Raw genomic sequence first — 19,293 nt, forward strand, 5'->3', positions numbered from 1 at the left:
AAAGATGCTGACCACATAACTTTACCTGTCAGTTGGATAACGATGGACCAATCAGTTAACTTTCCAAACAGCCCCTGCAGTTAGGAAAGGGTCAGCAGATGTCCCGAGGACGTGACCAAGGGACCATTGCTATGGGTGAACAGACACCCCCCTCCAGCCCCAGACAACAACAGCTTATCAGAAACTAACAGCTGAGCTTTACCTAACCTTTAGCCAACTGTGATATAGAGTTAAGTAATTTTGTACTTTGAAACTGCAATCCTATGACTGCTTTGTGGTTTTTGTTTTTATAAATCCCTTACAATAGTAGGTGGGGTTCTCCTTCCTCTAGCTGCTGTGTCAGACTGCGGGGCAGAGAACCCGTGCTAGCCTGCGTACAATAAATGAAATCTTGCTTTTGCATTCGGAAGAGTGTGGCTCCGTGGTGGTCTTCTTGAGGGGGTCTCAGGACTTAGGCACAACATCTGGGGGCTTGTCCGGTAATACTCCAAGACCCACTATCAAGCCCTGCTACTTAACACAGCCAGAATAATGTTCCAAGTCCCAACAGCTCTCAACCCAGCTATGGTAATGCCAGACTCTGGCCTCTAAGCCCCACTTCATGACTGTTCCGGAATCCTGGCCCAGGATGCAGAGGAGACCTGGTTTATGGATGGGAGCAGCTTTGTGTGGAATGGACTAAGGTATGCAGGGGCAGCAGTGACTACAATGGATGAAGTAATCTGGGCAGAACCAATGCCATGGGAACCTCCGCTCAAAGAGCTGAACTAATAGCACTGACCAAGGCTTTAGAATTGGGACAGGGAAAGACAATTAACGTTTACACAGACAATTGCTATGCCTTTGCCAAAGCCCACATTCACAGGGCCATATACAAAGAAAGGGGCCCCCTACTGCAGAGGGAAGGACTATCAAGAATAAGACCGAGATCTTGGGTCTCCTAAGAGCCCTAGGGGGGCCTCGAAAACTAGCTATTATACATTGCCCTGGCCACCAAAAAGGAAACAATCTGGCCGACAGAACAGCTACAGAAGTGGCAATGACTCCTGTCCTGGCACCAGTCCTGGTGGACCCCGGACCACCAGCTTTGCCAGATGAGCTGAAATACACTCAGGAGGATTTCATGGCATGGATAAAGACTCTTCCCATGACACACCACTCTAAGGGGTGGTGGAAGTCAGCGAACAATAAAGTAATACGACCCAAACATCTTGGCCTCCAAGTGCTGTGGAAGATACACTGAGCCTCCCACATGGGAATCTGCCGAATGCAGGACTTACTAAGATATTCAAACGTAAAGATACAAAATGGAAATCAAATGATAGGAGACCTGGTTAACAACTGCCAGGCCTGCCAGGTAACCAGCACAATCTCTAACCCTAAGAGCCCCGGGGGCTCGGGTTTGAGGAAAGAAACCAGGTGCGTACTGGGAAGCTGACTTTACAGAGATCAAGCCTGGTAAGTTTGGACACAGGTACCTTCTAGTTTTTATAGACACCTTCTCTGGATGGATGGAGGCCTTCCCAACAAAACATGAGACTGTGCACACTGTGGTTAAGAAAACATTAGAAGACTTACTACCCAGGTATGGATTTCCCACCATGCTGGGATCAAACAACGGGCCATCTTTTATACTGCAGGTAAGCCAGAACCTAGCCACCATCCTGGGGACTGACTGGAAATTACACTGTGCATACAGACCTCAGAGTTCAGGCCAGTAGAGAGGGTGAATAGAAATCTAAAAGAGACCTTGACTAAATCAGCCTTGGAGACTGGCACAGACTGAGTAACTCTCCCTTCCTTTGCCTTATACAGGGTGAGAAATTCCCTTTACCAGATGGGGCTAACCCCCTTTGAGATTATGTTTGGCACCCCCCCTCTCACTATCCCCAGCCTGCACTCTGAACTGCTAGCAGAGATGGACGACTGAGATGTGCTCGACTCCACTAAGAGATTACAATGGACCCATAAGCATATTTGGCCAAAGCTCTGGGCCTCATATGAATCTGCTAACACCCCCCCCCCACACCATACAGGTTTCAACCAGGAGATTGGGTCTTCATCCGGCGCCACCCTCAGGAGACCCTAAAGCCAGGATGGAAGGGCTCGTTCGCCACCCTGATGACATCCCGAGGGCCCTAAAGATGGATGGAACGGCAGCCTGGGTTCACTACTCACATGCCCGCCCAACAATCCATTCGCCCTCCAGAAGGACTACAGAGATGGATGGGAGGCCTCGCAACTCCCCACCAACACTTTAAAGTACAGCTCAAGGAAAGGCAGCGACCCTGCTGATGCCCATCTGCCCCCCCCCATACTGGTGGGGGTTCACAGCCGTTCCCTGCACCTCACTGCAATCCTGTGACTGCCTTGTAGTTTCTGTCTTTATAATCCCCTTACAACAGTAGGTGGGGTCCTCCTCCCTCCATCTGCTGCACCAGACTGCAAGGCAATAAACGAAACCTTGTTTTTGCATTCGGAAGCAAGTGGCTCCATGGTGATCTTTTCGGGGGTTTCAGGACTTAGGCACAACACCCTGAGAGCATCATTGGGCCTGTTCCATCTTCATCTGAAAGCGGTTCTTTTCTCTGTAAACCACGAGGGGCTGTACCAGCAGCCCCAAGGCTAAATTCAGTCAGTCCTACCACCTTCGGTTTTCCATGTAACTTCTCTTTATCTTTAAAACTATCTTAGTTTTAAGATCACCTCTTAACTACTTTAAGAAAACCCCAAACCTCCTCTTCGATGGTCTCTTAGTCCACTCCCACATCATTACCTGGAACGCAGGAGCGGCTGTAGGAAGGAACAAAGGAAGATATGAATCCTGCCTACAAGAACTTGGGAGAATTTAGCTGCTTAGCCTGTTTCTTCACTGCTAGGAGTATTCGACACCATGAACAGTGCTCTACACTGGAAGAAGCAGGGTTCTGTATCTGAGATTGGGAAGGGAGAGCACTTAATGATGCAATAAGGACTCTAAAAAATCACCAAGGTAAATACGATGCAAAGGTTGGGAATTTGAGAAAACTACCAAAGCAATGATATCTGACGTATATAATTTTAAAATCTTGTGTAAATATGACAAAACATGAGATTTCAAGGAAATCATTCTCAGCGAGTTTTCCCAGTAATGCCACCTGGACGCTCGGGACTAAAATGCCTCCATTTTCTTACAGTATCCAACATTTTGGGAAACCATGTGTGTGTCAATAAATGATGTTAGTATTCATCCAGTCATTCTCCTATTAAATCATCTGCAGGATCCCCATTCCCTCAAGCCGAAGTCCAAACAACGAACAGTGGTGTACAAACCGGAGCCCTTCACCTCTTCTACCGATTTAATTTACTCCCACATCCACGTTCTCGCAGCTTGCTCGGCCGAAGACTTCTGCTTTCCTCATGGGTGACGGTCTAAAACTGCCCCTATCCTTCCCATCCTCCTTCCCTCTGGCCGCCTCCTTTAGTGCTCAATCTCGGGTAGCATTTCCTCTGGCTAACTTCAACTTCTCTCCGGGCCTCTATGGGTTCCCAGTATAAAGTCTACCAGCCTTGCCCCGCCCTGCCTGCATCTCCCTCTAAACGGTAGAGCTCTGTAAATGGAAGGGCTGTTGCCTTTTCCTATGAGGACGCTCAAAAGCGTCTTAAATCAACTAAACTCATGCATTTATCTCTGAATTGGGAAAACCTAAGAGCAAGGACCTCTTTTTGCAAACTGAACTGCAATGGCTTCCACCTCCTCGGATCCTGCCGTCCGCACAATACAGGGCAGGACAACAGAAACGACCACATCGTTACCACCCGCCTTGGGAGACTGAGCCCGAACGCCAGAGCAGACCCTGGGAGACCAGCTCTGCGCACGCGCAGAGCGCAGAAGGGGGGCGGTCACCAGCGCGACGCGGGGAGGCCCGGCCCGAGCAGCTCGGCCCTCTAGGGTGGCGCTGGCGTTTCCCTAACCCGCTCACAGGGATGCGCCTCCGGCAGGGGCGCGGCCGCCGTTCCGGAGCCCTCCGCCTCTTGGTTGCGCGCGCCTCCTCACCCTCGCTGCCCCGCAGTCCTCTGGAAAGGCCAGGGCGACACCGTTCACAGCGCCTGACCCGGACGGAGTCCCGACGCGCCGGAAGTCCCGCCCAGCGTCCCAGCGCAGCTCCCGGGGTCTCTGGGGCGCCTCCGGGGGTGAAAAGGCAAAGGTCCGCGAGCGAACAGTGTTGGGAGCCCAGGTTCGCAGGGGAACTGTCACTTCTGCAATTGCTCAGTGTAGCACTCCGTACCGCAGCACCATTGCACAAACACTGCTTCCTCCCTCCTTCGCTTCCCGTAGCTTAGGCTTCACACGTCTTCTATTTTGGCACTTAAAGAGCGTTTTCTTGTGTGCCCCAGTAACTTCAGGCCTCTACATCTTCCCATCATGGCATCCAAAACTGTGCCTTCAGCTTTTCTAGTCCGCTTTTCCTTCCATGAGAGCTCCCATGGGCCTTACCTGCTTTTAGGGGAGCAAGATCTTGGTCCATTTGTCTCAGCCTTCCTTACCACCCCTTTCTGCACACATTAGGAGCCACTACTTATGAAGCTGTTTGCAGAGCTTATCCAAGGGAAGGACTCATTCTTAATGGGGGCCCTACCATCCTACGGACAGAGGTCCTGGGCTAATCACAAAGGGGTTGGAGAGAAGCCAGGTGAGCTAACATTTGTCTCCGCATCTTGTGGCCGAATGTGACTAGCAGCCTTGTGTTTCTGTTGCCGTGCATTTCCCCTTTATGATGGACCGCATCCTTAAACCAAAATGAATCCATCTTGAGTTCTTTCTGTTAGGTATTTCGTCACAGTAGTGAGAAAAGTGATTAAGTCATGAATTAACTTTCAGGAGCAGTGTGATGGGACGGTTACACATATGGAACCTCTTGGGATTGCTGCTCTGATGCTGGCCCAGAACTCACATGATGGAGCACCATCGAGCACTTCCTCTACCCAGTGTTGCGGTCGCTAGTGTTATTGAGACGGACGAAGGAGACCCACCTCTGCTCGGGGAACGGGTTGGAAAAGTCTGTTAAGACCACTTTGTGTATTAAACCGCTCTTAACGTGAGCACTCCCTTTGTAGCGAGCCAAGACCCCAGGGAACAGGCAGCTGTGAGTAAAAAGGCTGAACCGGCCACCCAGACTTACCCATGCCAGCACCAGTCGTCTGGAACATTCCACAGATACTGTGGTGGTTTGAGTGATAATCCCTTTCCCCCATGTTTGCACGCTTAGTCTCCAGTGGATGGACTGTTTGGGAGGGAATAGGGTGTGTGTCTTTGTTGGAGGAAGATTGTCAATGGTGGGTGGGTTTTGAGGTTTCAAACACCTGCCAGGCCTAGTTTGTCTATCTCTGCCTGCAGCCTGGGCATCAGGATGTAAAGCTCTTCACAACTGTGCCAGCATTGTGGTTAGAACAAGTGGACCCTCTGGAAGTGTAAGCAAACCATTTTATAAAAGTTGCCTTGGTCATGGTGTCTCCTCGCAGCGACAGAACAGTGTCTAAAAGTCCTGAGATAACTCTGATGGCTATTATTGGTTGTCACCTTGACTACATCAAAACTCAAGCTAGGGACACCTGTGAGGAATTTTTTCTTTTCAGTTTTTCAAGACAGGGTTTCTGTGTAGCTTTGGCTGTCCTGGAACTCTTGATGTAGACCATGCATTTTCTTTTTCTTAGTTAAATCATTTGAAGTGGGAAGACCGACCTTTAATCCGTATCTTTTGAGGTGGGACGATCCACCTTTAATCTGGGCCACATCTTCTGCTGGCAGCCTATATGAAGACACTGAAGAAGGAAGTTCGTTCATTTTCCCTGCCTGCTCTTGCTGGCAAGTCCATTCTTTCACTGACATTAGAGCCTGCTTCTTTGGGAATCAGGCATGTACTGAAGACCAGCTGAGACAGCCAGCCTCGTGGGGTCAACAGCTACTGGATTCTTGGACTGCCCATTGGTAGATGGCCATTGTTGAACTAGCTGGCCCACAGTCTGAAAGTGACTAGGTTGTAAGCCACTCTAGAGAACCTTGAGGAATACACCACCCTGTCCTGCCTGAATCCCCTACCTTCTGAAGGTGCAACCCGAGGCAAGTCTGGAGGACACATTTATACCTGACATTAAACAAGCCTGGGGCAAAAGTTGTGACTGTGATTGACCCAAACACAAGCCTCAATGGCTGTAGCTGGTGGTAAGGGCAAAGCTGTGGTTCAGCCAAACATCCCTTCTTGGCTCTGGAAGCAGGCTAGGTTTACTGAGTCAACAGGAAGACACTTTCCTGTGCTATCTCTGCTGGTACTGCAACATCTGGTGTCATAAAGGGCTCCTCTTAATGGACTTCCTTCCTTCAGTTGTGTAGGGTGGGATGGTAATGCCAAGAAAGAAGCAGGAGAGTAATGGTGGCATTTATGTAGCTCAGCAGGCGGTGAGGTTGAGTTACAGAGGGGCAGCCAGCTGCAGCTAAACAGCCAGAGCAAGAAAAAAAAGGGAAGGGCAGCACAAAAGAGCAAAGGGCAGAATGCTAAGACAGATCAAAAACTAATAAAAGCCTGTAGGGGGCCGGAGATATAAACTGTAGGTTTGGCCACTCAGATAGTTCATGAGAGCAGCCAAGAAACTCCAAATGCACAGACCTATACAAGAGCTGCAACACCAGCTGCTGCCAAGGGCTGAGACCTAGGCCTGTCTGGTTGCTATGCTGCCACACACAGTTGGCAACTTCTGAATCTTGGCTTTGAAGGCTCACACCAGAGCTGTAACACCAAGTCTGCAGCCCTTCACTGTGGACTGCCCCTTCCGCTCTCTGCTAACACCTAGAGAACCGGTGACTGCCCAAGACCAGCTCCTATGGAGCCTCTGCTGTCAGGGCATCATAGTTCTGTTCCTTCGTAGTCTGGGTCTGCAGTTCATAACCAAAACCTAAAAACCACTACACTTGAGTAAAACTGTGTTGTGAAAATTTTAATATCTAGAGTAATATGAATACCCTTTAAAAAGGAGCAAGGCACAGACATTGGTCAGAGCGAGGACCATAATTACTAAAAACATTTTGGAATCTAGAAGGATCACACAGTTAATCCTGAGAATGGTCAAGGGGGAGGATATGGGAGGGAACTGGGAATGTCAGGCTACTAGACTAGAAAAAGACGCTGCAGTTTTTCGTTTTTTACAATTCACTTTCCTTTAAAAATACATGTCAGAGACTATCTTTTTGTTGGTTTTTTCTTCTATTTTTATTGAGCTCTACATTTTTTTCTCTGCTCCCCTCCCTGCCTCTCCCCTCCCCTTCAACCCTTCCATGGTCCCCATGCTCCCAATTTACTCAGAACTTGTCTTTTTCTACTTTCCATGTAGATTAGATCCATGTATGTCTCTCTTAGACTCCTCATTGTTATCTATTGGGACTGTGATTTGTAGGCTGATTTTCTTTGCTTTACGTTTAAAAACCACTTATGTGTGAGTACATATAACTGTCTTTCTGGGTTACCTCACTAGGAATGTTTCCTAGCTCCATCCATTTGCCTGCAAATCTCAAGATGACACTGCAGTTTCTCATCCACTCCAGGGAAATCAAGGCCCAACCGATGTCAAAGCTAGATCATGAGCTCGGCTCCAGAAGCAAGTGTTCTGGAGCCAGTGCTTCATGCTCTCAGAACTGCTTTGCTCCAGTACACTGGTCCTGCCGGGCTCCCAGGAGAGTGACCTTGAACAATATTCCAAACTAAATTAATTGGAAGGTGCGTGGTTATGTCTTATATGAACAGGGGGAGTAGGACCAAAGTCTCTTTCTAAAAATTTTGTATGACTCAGTACGTAGATTAGGAATGCCCTGAATTGATCACTGTTTAAAGAGCTGACTAGGGGCTCCAACTTGGATTTAATCACCTTTGATGTTTTTAGAAAATAAAACTGGGTGTGAGTCACCAAGACTGGTCTATTAACTCTTAGTCTGCAGGACCATCCTAGTACTGAGTAGGCTAGTTCCCTGTAGGAGCCAAGCATTCAAATGCTCTTTCCTGGTCCAGCTGCCAGCCCTTATGTCCAAATGAAAGACCAGTCCTCTCCAATTAAGAGATGACCAGATCTTCAGCACAGGCTCCAGCTTTAGAAGTAACTCAAGCCATAAAAGCTATTTGAGGGTTCTTCTTGACTTATATCAGCAATTCAGTTAATTCACTGAAGAAATACACAAATTATGAATATTAATTTTATTACAAATTTATTCAACAGTTTAAACACGTGAACAAATTAATAACACTAGGTTTATACTAAGGCACAAACCAAATGCATGAGTTGGAAAGTCAAATTTACGGAAGTTTTCCTATACAGAAAAATGCCATCCCACTCCTCTGAAATACTGTAACTGAAACATTTCATACAGTACTTGCAGTTTAAATCTTCCTATGTAAAACTGTACTGCAGTATTATGGGATGAGCAAAGACCCTCTCAGGGTTGGCCCAAGACATTAACAAAAGACACAAAACCAAAAAACAAAACATAAAAGTTATCGAGCATAAATGGTCTACTGACAGACAGAATGGCAACCAAGAAGTGTACCTTAACCATGGTACTCCACCAAGACACGGGAGGATGAGCGCTTCACGATAAACAGCCTGCTCCAACACTTACTTTGTGAACGTGTGGGCTGATTTTGCCAAGTAACAGTTATACTGATTTTTATCAAACAAATCATCGTTGTAAACAGGGAAGACTGTCTAACAATGAAAATATTTAAATACTCTGGTCTCACTGTTCAGGTCAACAACAGCTTTAAAGAAACTTAAAAACACAGTCACCAAACAACTGATTTACAGAATTGGAATTCTTCCTGAAATCAGGGTATTGTCTGATATGTAGTTATGTATACATTTCTTTATAGCAGAGATGGTGTAGACTAATTAACCAAAGAGATCAAAATAAGTTACCCAAACTACTAATTGGTCAATTATATGTCATTGTTCCTTTAAAAAACTCTTTAAGTTTATATAGGAAGTTAATTATTCTTAGGTCATATCTAAACAACAAAGGATTCCAACACTTTGGGGCGAAGTCCATCCCTGAGCTGTGAGACAGAACAGTATCTAACAGGCAGAGGCAGCAGCCCTTTAACAACCTCTGTCCATTTTAACCGCAGCAGTGTGTGCAGTCCTGGAGCGTTCCTGCCGCCGATGAGCTCCCCTTTGTACTGAAACTACAAGTGCAATATTGAGAAAAATCAGGTAAATAAAAACTGGTTTTATTGTTAACTTTACATTTTTGTCAACTGCAGGATGAGCCTGCTAAAACATGGCTATTCCAGTCACAATGGAAATAGTAACTTCTGGGCGTCTCTTCTGAGTCTCTGGTTTCCCAATGACGTTCAGCCAAATAACAAAAGCAATACAATAGTAATTGAGTTTACTATTATCAATGGCACTGCAAGGAAAAAAAAAAAGTTTGTTACTATAAAAAGAAAACAACAAAAAAATAGAAAAAAGCTAAACAGTAGCAAGTAGCTTCCAAGGAGGATGAAGTATCTAAAAACTACACCATCATAATCATAATGTAATAGTAATAATAGAAAAATTCACTATCATAAAGCTTATGCTATTTTCCTCTGTACTCTAGACTGGCCTGGAACTCACAAAACTTCCTTTCCCTGCCTCCCAAGGGACAGGATTACAGGTGTGGATGGTGCTGGCGCAGCTCTGGGAATACAGGGGACCAGGCAGATCCACACGGCTGCACACTTGAGCAGAAATACAGTGCAAAGAAGGTTCTGTGGTTTCATTAAAAAGAATAAACTCACGAACAATGCATCCCAAGTTATGATTAAGACATGAAAAGTCTCTAATCTCAATGTTTAAATACAAGGTGCCTGCACTCTTTGACTGAATTGCTCCACAATATTTTCCAATACAATGCCAGATACAAAACCTTTCTACATTGCAGCGTGGAAGTCACTAGTAACAGGCCATCTCCTAGAAATCAGATGCAATGGAAGAGACCAGCAACCTTCAAGCAGTAAACCCAGGTTAAAGAAGAAAGAGTTCCCACTACAAATGAGAACCCAATAGTTCTCACTCTCAAAGCTTTGCTACTTAAATTGTAACACACAATTGTAACCTAAAGGTTTCTTCTTACCTCTCATCACAGTTCGTACAGATCGAATCAGGTTCATGAGCTGAGATTTAATTCCTGGCTCCTCTCCGAATCCGCCAATTCCCTGGTCTGTTCCCCAGCCAACTGTACAAGAGGAAGATTAGTTGAGTTAAATGTATTACGTGCTGTCTTATTTCCTCATTATTATCTCTTAAAAGATTAGTTTGAGTCCTGTAAAGACAAAGTATAAAGTCATACATTTTAGAGTAAGATATTGAGTTCAATAGTTTTTTCCCCTCTTTTGATAGTGGCAACAATCATATTCTCTTCTTTCCACTTTGAGTTTGTAAAATAATCTACAGTCCAAACAATCCCATGGTGTTCAAGTCACCGAGAACGGCTACTGTTACAACTTGCTTATTTTTTTCTTTAAAATGATCAAAGGACCCTTTCTCAGCATAGAACTGAAAATATGCTAGGGCGAATAATTACTAACACAATTAAAAAGTTATATCATCTAATAAAGTATCAACAGGAAAACACAGTAGCCAGGAATCACGTGGGAAATTTTAACATGTGGTCTGGGCACGCCTTTGGAGCACATAGTTTCCCATTCTCCTTGATCGTTCTTCATTTTTGCATTCTGAGCCATTCTCTGTAAATGAGTCACCTCCTCCGTCATTTCACCCTTTATCTACCAGTTCTCTTTTTGTTCCTTTCTTCTAAAGACCTGTCCTCATTTCAGCGATTCGTCCTTCTCTTGTCCTCATTTCAGGTCCACTTTACTCTCACATGACTACAGAGTTAATTAATTCCCGGCATGCTAACCTCTAAATGGAAAGATGAAGAACAAGTCTATCATATACACTAGAGAGCCCAAGCGTCAGGAAACTCACACCTCATCAGCTCTTATTGGGTTGACATAACAGTTAAATAATGGCTGTCTGCATTTTTGCCCTGTTGTGGCATGAAACCAATCTCAAATTCAACTTCACAAAGAAGTTGATTCCCCCCCCCCCCCGACACACACACACAAAGTCTGGCTGAGGGTTTGCTTCTGGCCCTTCAGCTCTCAAGGGCGTCAGTGGTTTTGCTTTCACAGTGCGCTCCATCACAGTTGTTAGTACCACACTCTCAGGATCTCACTGTTTCAATCCCTTTACATTTTCTTTAAACTCAGAACTCAGTGACAAGGTCAGGGAAAGCATCCAGACTTTCACCAGCAAGCATGCTAATAGCTGAGACATTTTCTTAGATGTATGGCTGCTTGAGAAATTTCCTATTTCTAGTTTGATAAACATTACTTTTCATTTTGTGTGCATGTGTATGTGCATGTGTGTGTGCATGTGTGTGTGTATGTGTATGTGCATGTGTATGCATAGGCTAGAGGTTAAAGTTTGGCGTCCCCCTAAACACCACCCACCTTATTTGTCTTTGAGACAGATTCTCTCAATGAACCTGTAGTTTGCAGACTGCACTAGAGTAACTGTCCAGCAAGCCCCGGTGACCATCCAATCTCTGCTTCCCCAGAATGTGATTATGGGCACAAGCCACACCTGGCATTCATGTCCATGCTGGGGATCAAATCCTTCTCTTCCTTTTGTAGCAAACACTATGAGTCATTCCCAGACCCCTTGACGAACACCATTTAACAGAGGACTGACTTTTTGAATGTCTTTCCTCTGCTGATTGTGTTGGTCATGTGATTTCTGTTGTTACTATGATAAAATGTTGAACGGATCCTGCAATTCTGGACCTAGGACATTAGCCTAGAGAGACCTGCAGGCACCAGGCTTTTAGAAAACACTAGCATTTTCCTTTGTTAGGCAACAATCACAGACCCTCAGTAATTTTTTTTATCAGCCTGGGATGTCTCCAGGCCTGAATTCCAGCAGACCTGATACCCCTTCCCTCCCGCCCTTGTCCGTTTGCTATATAACAGCCTCTGAGAATATAATAAACCGGGCGGCTTGATCAGAAACACTGTTTTGCCATCATTTCTCGTGTCTCTTGCTCTTCCATTCCTCTCCCCTAGGTTTATCAGGGACCACCGTTCGCATCCAGCTGGCCGGGATAACTTAGCTTTCCAGACATATTCCATTGTGGTAACATCCATTTTTTCAAAAACTGTTGGTTTTTAAAAGCAGGGTTTCTCTATGTAGCTCTAGCTGTCCTGGAACTCACTCTGTAGACTGGGCTGGCCTCGAACTCAGAGATCTACCTGCCTCTGCCTCCTGAGTGCTGGGATTAAAGGAATGTGCCACCACCACTCAGCTCAAAAACTGTCATTTTAATGAAACTCCACTGTGTCCACGTTTTCTGTTTTGATCCATTAAGCTTTCCTGAAGCTGTTCTGCATCACTTAAACATTACGTACTATAGGAGATTTGTAGCTCTGAGTATCAATTCTGTATTTTCTTTCTAGTACTTTATTTTTAATGTGCCCTTGTGTAGTCTGTGCCGTGCCCGCAGATGTCAGAAGAGGATGTCGGATCCCCTTGAACTGGAGTTACAGATAGTTCTGAGCCATCATGTGGGTGCTGAGAACAGTATCTGGGTCCTCTGTAAAAGCAACAAGTACTCTTAACCACTCAGTCATGTCTCCAGCCCTTTCCTCTAGTAACTCTGTCTCCTCACAAGGCTTTATTTATCATTTATACTTAACACATTCAATTCCAACCTCTTCCCTGGCTCATTTCTACTGTCTCCGATCCACCAGCTACTCTATATCTATTTGCACACCCCACACACATCTCGAAGCGAGCAGGTCCAGACTTATTTCATCACTGTCTCACCTCTGGACCTACCGCCATCATCCAGTTTCCCTCTGAATTTCTTACACCATAAAGATATTTCACTCAGTGACTTAAGACAGGAAGCTAGAACAAATTTTTGGCTTCATCTTTTTCTCCCTCATCACTAGTATCTGATATGGTCTTTGTGTGTGTGGCTGGGAGCAGCAGGGACTGAACCCAGGGCTTATGCACAGGAGGCAAGGACTCTACCAATGAGCTGTATGCCCAGCCATCTTTTTACTTCCTAAGACAGGGTCTCACTAAGCTGCCCAGTGGCCTTAAACTCACTTTGTAGCTCTGTCTGGCCTTAAAGTTGCAAGCCTCCCCAACAATACATTCTGCCTTGTTTTCTAGTCTGTGCTAGTCTCCCGGGGCTGCCTTAATAAGGGACCACAGATAATGCTTAACACAATAGAGATCACTTTCTGAGTTTTGGAGGCCAAGTCCAAAATCCAGCAGAACTGGTTCCCTCTGGAAACTCTGAGGGATAATCTCATCCAGGCCTTCTCTAACATCTGTCTGGTAGTTGCTGGAATTCCAGGGTTCCATGGCTTGAAACCAAGCCACTCCAATCTCTGCCTCTGTGACCACTTCTTTAAGGGTGTATCTGTATGCTTCTGTATCTTGCTCTCCTTATAAGGATATCGATGACTAGATCTAAGGCCTAACACCTAATCCACATATGAAGAGCTCAATTTGATTACAAATTTTCAAAGATGTGTTTCCAGATAAGGTCACAGCCACAGGTGCCACGGAGTCAGAACACAATCCAACGCGTCACACGATCAGGAAGAGCTCTCTGTGTAGTCCAGTGGTAAAGAAATGGACTCTGGAGTCTGTGCTTAACTGTGTCACCTTCTTCTACCCATGTGACCCTAGAAGTCACCAGTTCACTTTCTGCTTTAGATTCCCTACCTGAAGGCTGGAATAAAAACTCTAACTGCCTCACCGAGCTGCAGTAAGCTCTCTTGCACGCGCTCTCTCTCTCTTACACACCTACACACACACACACACACACACACACGTAAAACACCTAACACAAATCCTGCACACAACTACACGATTACTGGTTACACCAGTATTAAGGCTGTACTCATCTACCTGCCATCAGTGAGAAGGCCCTTTCCAAATCCACTCCTTTCCCTTCCCACCCCTTCTCCACGCTGCACCTAAGAGAACTCAGTAACATAAACCTGGCCATGGCATGTTCTTAGTTACAACTATTTCCACCTACTTTGGTTTTCCTACCAGAGTAACAGTATTCAAGGCTTCAGCCTCCAAAGTGGCCCCAATCTTTTCTTTCACCTAGTTACTATTTACTCATTTACCAGACTTCAGGTCAGACACATCTTTTCTCAGGCCCTTTTTCAGATTCTCAGGCTAAGATGACCCTACATCTTTCTAATATTTGGCACATCTGTTAATCATTTTAAATTAGATTAAACTTCATCTTAAGGGCAGGTGATTGGTGTAACCTGCTTCTGTTAGAGAGGCCTGGCACATATTCGTGTTCATCTCTTCCGGAGTAATAAATGAAATGCATCATTCTTGCCTGTGGCTTTGAGTTTCAATGATTCCAAGGACACAGTTGGTATATTGAAACAAATGTCTAACATCACGTAGTCCTGTCTGTTTTGTCCTATACAGCAAGAAGCAGCTGGACCAGTCTGGCAAGAAGATCTAATTGTGAGGACGAAGAAGCCATAACGCGTGCGTGTGTCTTCATTTGTATTCCTCGATTAGAGCACGGTCGTTGGCACATGGTATACACCCAATGGGCGTGTTTACTGCACGCCGTGCACCTGGAACAAGGGTGGCTGGAGCCCTTGCTAACTCCTTTCACCATCAACCCTACCTCCCACCAACGTCTACTGCCCCCATCAGTCATTCCAACGACGAGCACGCTGAAAGCGCCTCCACTCCCAGCTCTGAACTCAAAACTCCTCTGCCAGCTTTCCTCTATAAAATCGGTAACAACACCAACAAAAATGCAAGGATTTGTCTGAGCGAAACACGCGGGGGGAAACGAGTCGGGGCTCCTCCGCCGCCGGCCCCAGGCCCCATACACCTACCCCGGCTCGCCGCGCGGGGACGCCCCTCTCCCAGACGCCCCGCCAAGTCCTAGCCCCACCCCGCCCCGGCACTCACTGTTCTTGAGGAAGCGCTCCTCGTGCAGCACGGCGATAGCGTTCACGCACAGCAGGGCCGCCTGCAGCAGGGAATATAGCGTGAAGGCCATGGCCTCACCAAGCAGCTCCCTGGCCTATTGACTCCTTCCCAGACACCGCCCGGGACGTGGCGCCACCACCGCGCCCGGCTACGGGAGCCCGCGCGGCCCAAACCGCGCTCACCGAGGAGCTCCGCCCCCTCTGACTGAGCCCCGCCTCCTTTGGCTGAGCCCCGCCCCATGCCGCGTCCGCGACAGAGTACCGCATCCTGGGGTGAGCCACAGGAGTCTGGAACACTTGATACGGTAATCATTCTTCACAGACAGGGGCTGAGAAAACAGATGTAGAGTATCACGCAATTTAAGTGTTCTTTATACAGTTAAAATAATAGGAACATATTTGAAGCAGATTTTTCTAGCAATTTTTCTGCCTACTTTTGCTTTTTTGTTTGCTGTGTCTGTGAACCACGCGTGAGGCTTGTGTTGTGCATCTCTTGAGCCCAGCTGCCCTAAGAATGTTCCTAAGAATTGTGTGAAAAGTTTGTGTTCAGATTTTACTCCTGAAAAAATGGAGACTGTCAAAATGTTTAAAATTATTGACATTATTCACAGAGAAGCGTTCAAACTTGATCAAACTCTAGTCAGAAAATAAATAATACAGAAAGCGAAAGGGAGCTCTTTCAACCACGGCCACATGAAAAGACTTGTATATATTAACATCCCTAACTGTTCATGGCTGCAGCCCTAGGATGGTGACCGAGTCCTCCTTGATGAGTATATCCAGGGTTTTGTTGTACGAAAACAAAATTAACTGAAACAGGAAGTGATGGACCATGGGTGGGCGGACTGGAAGCTGAATCCGAGCTGTCCAGAGCAGTGCCGCCCTACCGTAAAAACTAGGCTCTTTCCTCTGGGCTTCTGCCACTTTCCTTTATAAAATTAGGTGATGGTCATCTTTGAGACCCTTTCCACTTTAAAAATCTAGCAAAATCAACTTGGAAGGTAGTATACACGTTCTGCTGCTGTGTTATTTGATTTATTATTTCTCAAAATTCCAGGTTTGTAGCCTAAACTGCTAACAGCAGATTATATCCTGTAAAAGAACCGTTGCACTGGGCGGTGGTGGTGCCCGCCTTTAATCCCAGCAGTCAGGAGGCAGAGGCAGGGGGACCTTGTATACAGAGAGGTCAGAGCAGCCAGAGCTACACAGAGAAACCCTGTCTCGAGAAACAAACAACAAAGACAATTGTTGCTTTATTTTCAAAGAAATTCAAAATCCTAGAAATTGTATCACACACACACACACACACACACACACACACGTATGTATAAAGTAGATATTTCAGTTCATTTACTTATTTAGGGACAGGGCCTCACTGTCTACCAGTAGCTGGGCTGGCATTCTCTGTGTAGACCAGGCTGGTCTAGAACCCACAGAAATCTACCTGCTTCTGCCTTCTTAGTGCTGACTTCAAAGGCTTATGCCACCATACCCAGCTCAAGTTGTTACAATTTATAAAGCTCTGCAAGGAGCTTTATAACTTTTGTTGGTGCAAGTCTTTAATCTCAGCCCTTGGGCAGAGGCAGGCAGGTCTCTGAGTTCGAGGCCAGCCTGGTCTACAGAGTAGTTCTAGGACAGCCAGGGCTACACTGAGAAACCCTGTCTCAAAAATAACAAAATAAATAAATAAACAACAAATAACTAAAAGTCTCTCAAAGAACAACAGAAAAGAAACTAAAAGAATGTTTTTGTTTTTGTTTTTTATCTTTGAGGGCTGAGAGTTTTAAACTGATTGTGGTCTGGTGCTGTACTTCGGATGGACGTTTGAGAGGTTTTATGGACTCATGCTCACCACCCTATCAGATATTCCTGCTGGAGGTGAAACTGTCTTTACAAAGTCAGACAGTGATGACTTTCCATTTCCTTCAGGGTGTTTCGTTTGTTTGGGGTTTTCTCTCTGGGCAAAGAGACAATAGTATGATAACAGTTTGTTATCATATGACATCTTACTATAATAACTTTATATAGTATATACTATATATGCTATATAACTTATAACTACTGATTTGGAGTCAGTGTTTTTATTTGCTTCTTAAGAATCAAGGAATTAGGGCCTTCTATAATCAGTTAGTTTCTTCCTGCAAGAGAAAACAAGAGTGTGTAAGGATAGGGCTTGACCAGAACATGGAAACAACCTAGGTGCCCCTCAATAGAAGAATGGTTAAAAAAGGTGTGGAACATATATACATTAGAGTTTTACTCGGCAGTTAAAAACAATGACATCTTGAATTTTGCATGCAAATGGATGGAAATAGAAAACGCTTTACTGAGTGAGGTAAGCCAGACCCAAAAAGAGGAACACGGTATGTATTCACTCATAAGTGGATTCTAACCATAATTAAAGGTCTTTCAGCCTATTATTCGTGATCCTAGAGAAGCTAAATAAGAAGATGAACCTGATGAAGATTATTTAGCTATCCTCCAGGAGGTAGGAAATAGACAAGAGTCCCAGGTAACCTCGGGTGCATGGGGGGGTGGGAGGGTCGATGGAGGGGGAGAGGGCTAGAGAGAAGGGAGTAGGGGAGGAACGGGGAAAGCTTGGTGGCCGGGGATGGGGGGGGAGGGAGGTAGGATGAATATGGGATCAGGGAAGAATATATTTCAACTAAGGGAGCCATTTTAGGGTTTACAGGAGACTTGATTATATATGGGATCCCAGGTCCAAGGAGAAATCCCCCAGATTGCTCTCTGGACAGAGGAGAGGGTGCCTGAATTGGCCGTGGCCCATGACCATACTGATGTATATTTTGCTTATCACCATAGATCCTTCGGCTGGCGAAGGACGGCTATGCAGTCGGAGGCCCACATTGGAGCAACGGATTGAGCCCCCCGAGGTCCGGAGGGGGAGCGGAAGGAGGAGGAACATGAAAGACGAAATCAGTACTGCGAGGGATGCTATCACCCACTGATACAAGGGAACGGATCTGATGAGAATTTACCAGGGCCAGTCGGACTGGGACTGAACGAGGACGTGATCTAGCCAGATTCTCGGAATTTGGCCGGATTCTCTGACTGTGGCTGGCCCGGGGTCTTTCTGAAAAGCCATTGACTATGACACTGGGACCTGTTTCCTCTGCATATGCTGGATTTTGGGGATCCAGTCTGTTTGGACGCTCGCCTTCCTGGACCTGGAGGGAGGGGGAGGGAGCTGCAGCTTCCCACAGGGCAGGAAACCCTGACTGCCCTGGGGGACGGAGGGGAAGGAGGGGGGGAGTGGGGGGAGTGGGAGGGTGTTGGGAGGGGGGCGGAAATGGAAACTTTTATAATTTAATAAAATTTACTAAAAAAAAAAATAAAAAAAAATAAAATTGTTTACAGCAATATTAGGAAAAAAAAAAGGATAGGGCTTGAGAGATAGCTCAGTGGTTAAGAACATTTAACTATTCCTGCAAAGGACCGGTTTTGGTTCAGATCATACCCAAGGCCACTAGCGTCTATAACTCCAGTTCCAAAGGATCCAGCACCCTCTTCTGGCCGATTCTGGAACTGCATATATGCGTCGCACCAATATCCATGCAGGCAAAACTACCCATACACACAAAATAAAAATAAGCGAATCTTTGAAAAATAGAGTATGTATGAGTGAATTCCACAGCTGAAAGGAAAATTCTAGGACTGTTCCTGGGTCTCTCTTTCACTTTTACATCCTGCATACAATCCAGCAGTAGATCCGGTTATTTTTTACTTTAATAAACACTGTGGTTTGAATGTTCTTTCCAAAATGTATGCTGAAATTTAATCAGCATTGTAGTGCAAAGGGTGCGTATGTGTGTGTGTGATGTGTATATGTGGTGTGTGTGTGATATATATATGTGGTGTGTGTGTGATATGTATATGTGGTATGTGTGTGTGTGTGTGAGAGAGAGAGAGAGAGAGAGATGTGTATGTGTGGCGTGTGTACATGAGTATGCAGGTACAGATGCCCAGGCTTATGGTGCTAAACCCAGAGGAGGAGACTGAATGTCTTCCTATCATTCCTTGACTCATTCCCTTGATGCAGACTCTTGCTGAACCTGAAGCTCAGCTAGGCTGGCCAGCCAGAGAGCTCCCAGATCCATTTGTCTCCGCCTCCAGCGCTGAGGTTGCAGGCACAGGCAGCCATGCCCAGCTTTTATGTGGGTACCAAGGGTGAGAATTCTGGTCCTCATGTTTGGATAGCAAGTCCTCTTGCCTGCTG

General features: G+C 45.9%; 2 protein-coding genes and 2 long non-coding RNA genes across 6 annotated transcripts in view; 2 read left to right on the forward strand and 2 right to left on the reverse strand.

Annotated features, from left to right (window-relative positions):
- The window catches only part of Hdhd2 (haloacid dehalogenase like hydrolase domain containing 2), a 32,308-nt gene extending 28,153 nt beyond the window's left edge, over positions 1-4,155 (reverse strand). Inside the window, exon 1 of one of the 2 annotated variants that reach the window (XM_048418999.3) lies at positions 4,037-4,155. The gene's annotated coding sequence lies outside the window, so the exon portion shown is untranslated. Of the gene's footprint in view, positions 1-3,962 lie in introns of both variants that reach the window. The other variant, XM_048419001.3, reaches the window with a different exon arrangement.
- Positions 4,123-5,082, forward strand: LOC148119949 (uncharacterized). Its single transcript, XR_015734673.1, has 3 exons — positions 4,123-4,217; positions 4,550-4,673; positions 4,862-5,082. It is a non-coding gene; the product is annotated as an uncharacterized LOC148119949 (long non-coding RNA).
- Positions 5,083-9,227: 4,145 nt separating this feature from the next.
- On the reverse strand, positions 9,228-15,211 carry Ier3ip1 (immediate early response 3 interacting protein 1). The gene is made up of 3 exons (XM_048419004.2): positions 15,037-15,211; positions 10,136-10,237; positions 9,228-9,427 (listed from the first exon to the last, which is right to left on the reverse strand). The coding sequence occupies exons 1-3, from the start codon at positions 15,125-15,127 to the stop codon at positions 9,372-9,374; spliced, it is 249 nt and encodes an 82-aa protein (XP_048274961.1). The 5' UTR covers positions 15,128-15,211; the 3' UTR covers positions 9,228-9,371.
- A 3-nt stretch (positions 15,212-15,214) lies between these two features.
- Positions 15,215-18,305, forward strand: LOC146891868 (uncharacterized). Of its 2 annotated transcripts, XR_015734674.1 has the most exons (4): positions 15,215-15,361; positions 16,829-16,934; positions 17,461-17,544; positions 17,880-18,305. It is a non-coding gene; the product is annotated as an uncharacterized LOC146891868 (long non-coding RNA). The 2 variants fall into 2 exon arrangements; XR_014996897.1 differs by lacking the exons at positions 17,461-17,544; positions 17,880-18,305 and having other exon boundaries at positions 16,829-17,118.
- Positions 18,306-19,293: the final 988 nt, after the last annotated feature.

Source organism: Myodes glareolus, chromosome 13, assembly GCF_982192425.1.
Source record: "Myodes glareolus chromosome 13, mMyoGla1.1, whole genome shotgun sequence".
Classification (NCBI taxonomy): Eukaryota; Metazoa; Chordata; class Mammalia; order Rodentia; family Cricetidae; genus Myodes; species Myodes glareolus.

Coding starts and splice junctions, on each gene's coding strand:
- Ier3ip1 (XM_048419004.2), bottom strand. CDS start 15,127: ATGGCCTTCACGCTATATTCCCTGCTGCAGGCGGCCCTGCTGTGCGTG. Junction 10,238..15,036: donor GGAGCGCTTCCTCAAGAACA/GTGAGTGCCGGG, acceptor CCTCTTGTACAG/TTGGCTGGGGAACAGACCAG. Junction 9,428..10,135: donor TGTACGAACTGTGATGAGAG/GTAAGAAGAAAC, acceptor TTTTCCTTGCAG/TGCCATTGATAATAGTAAAC.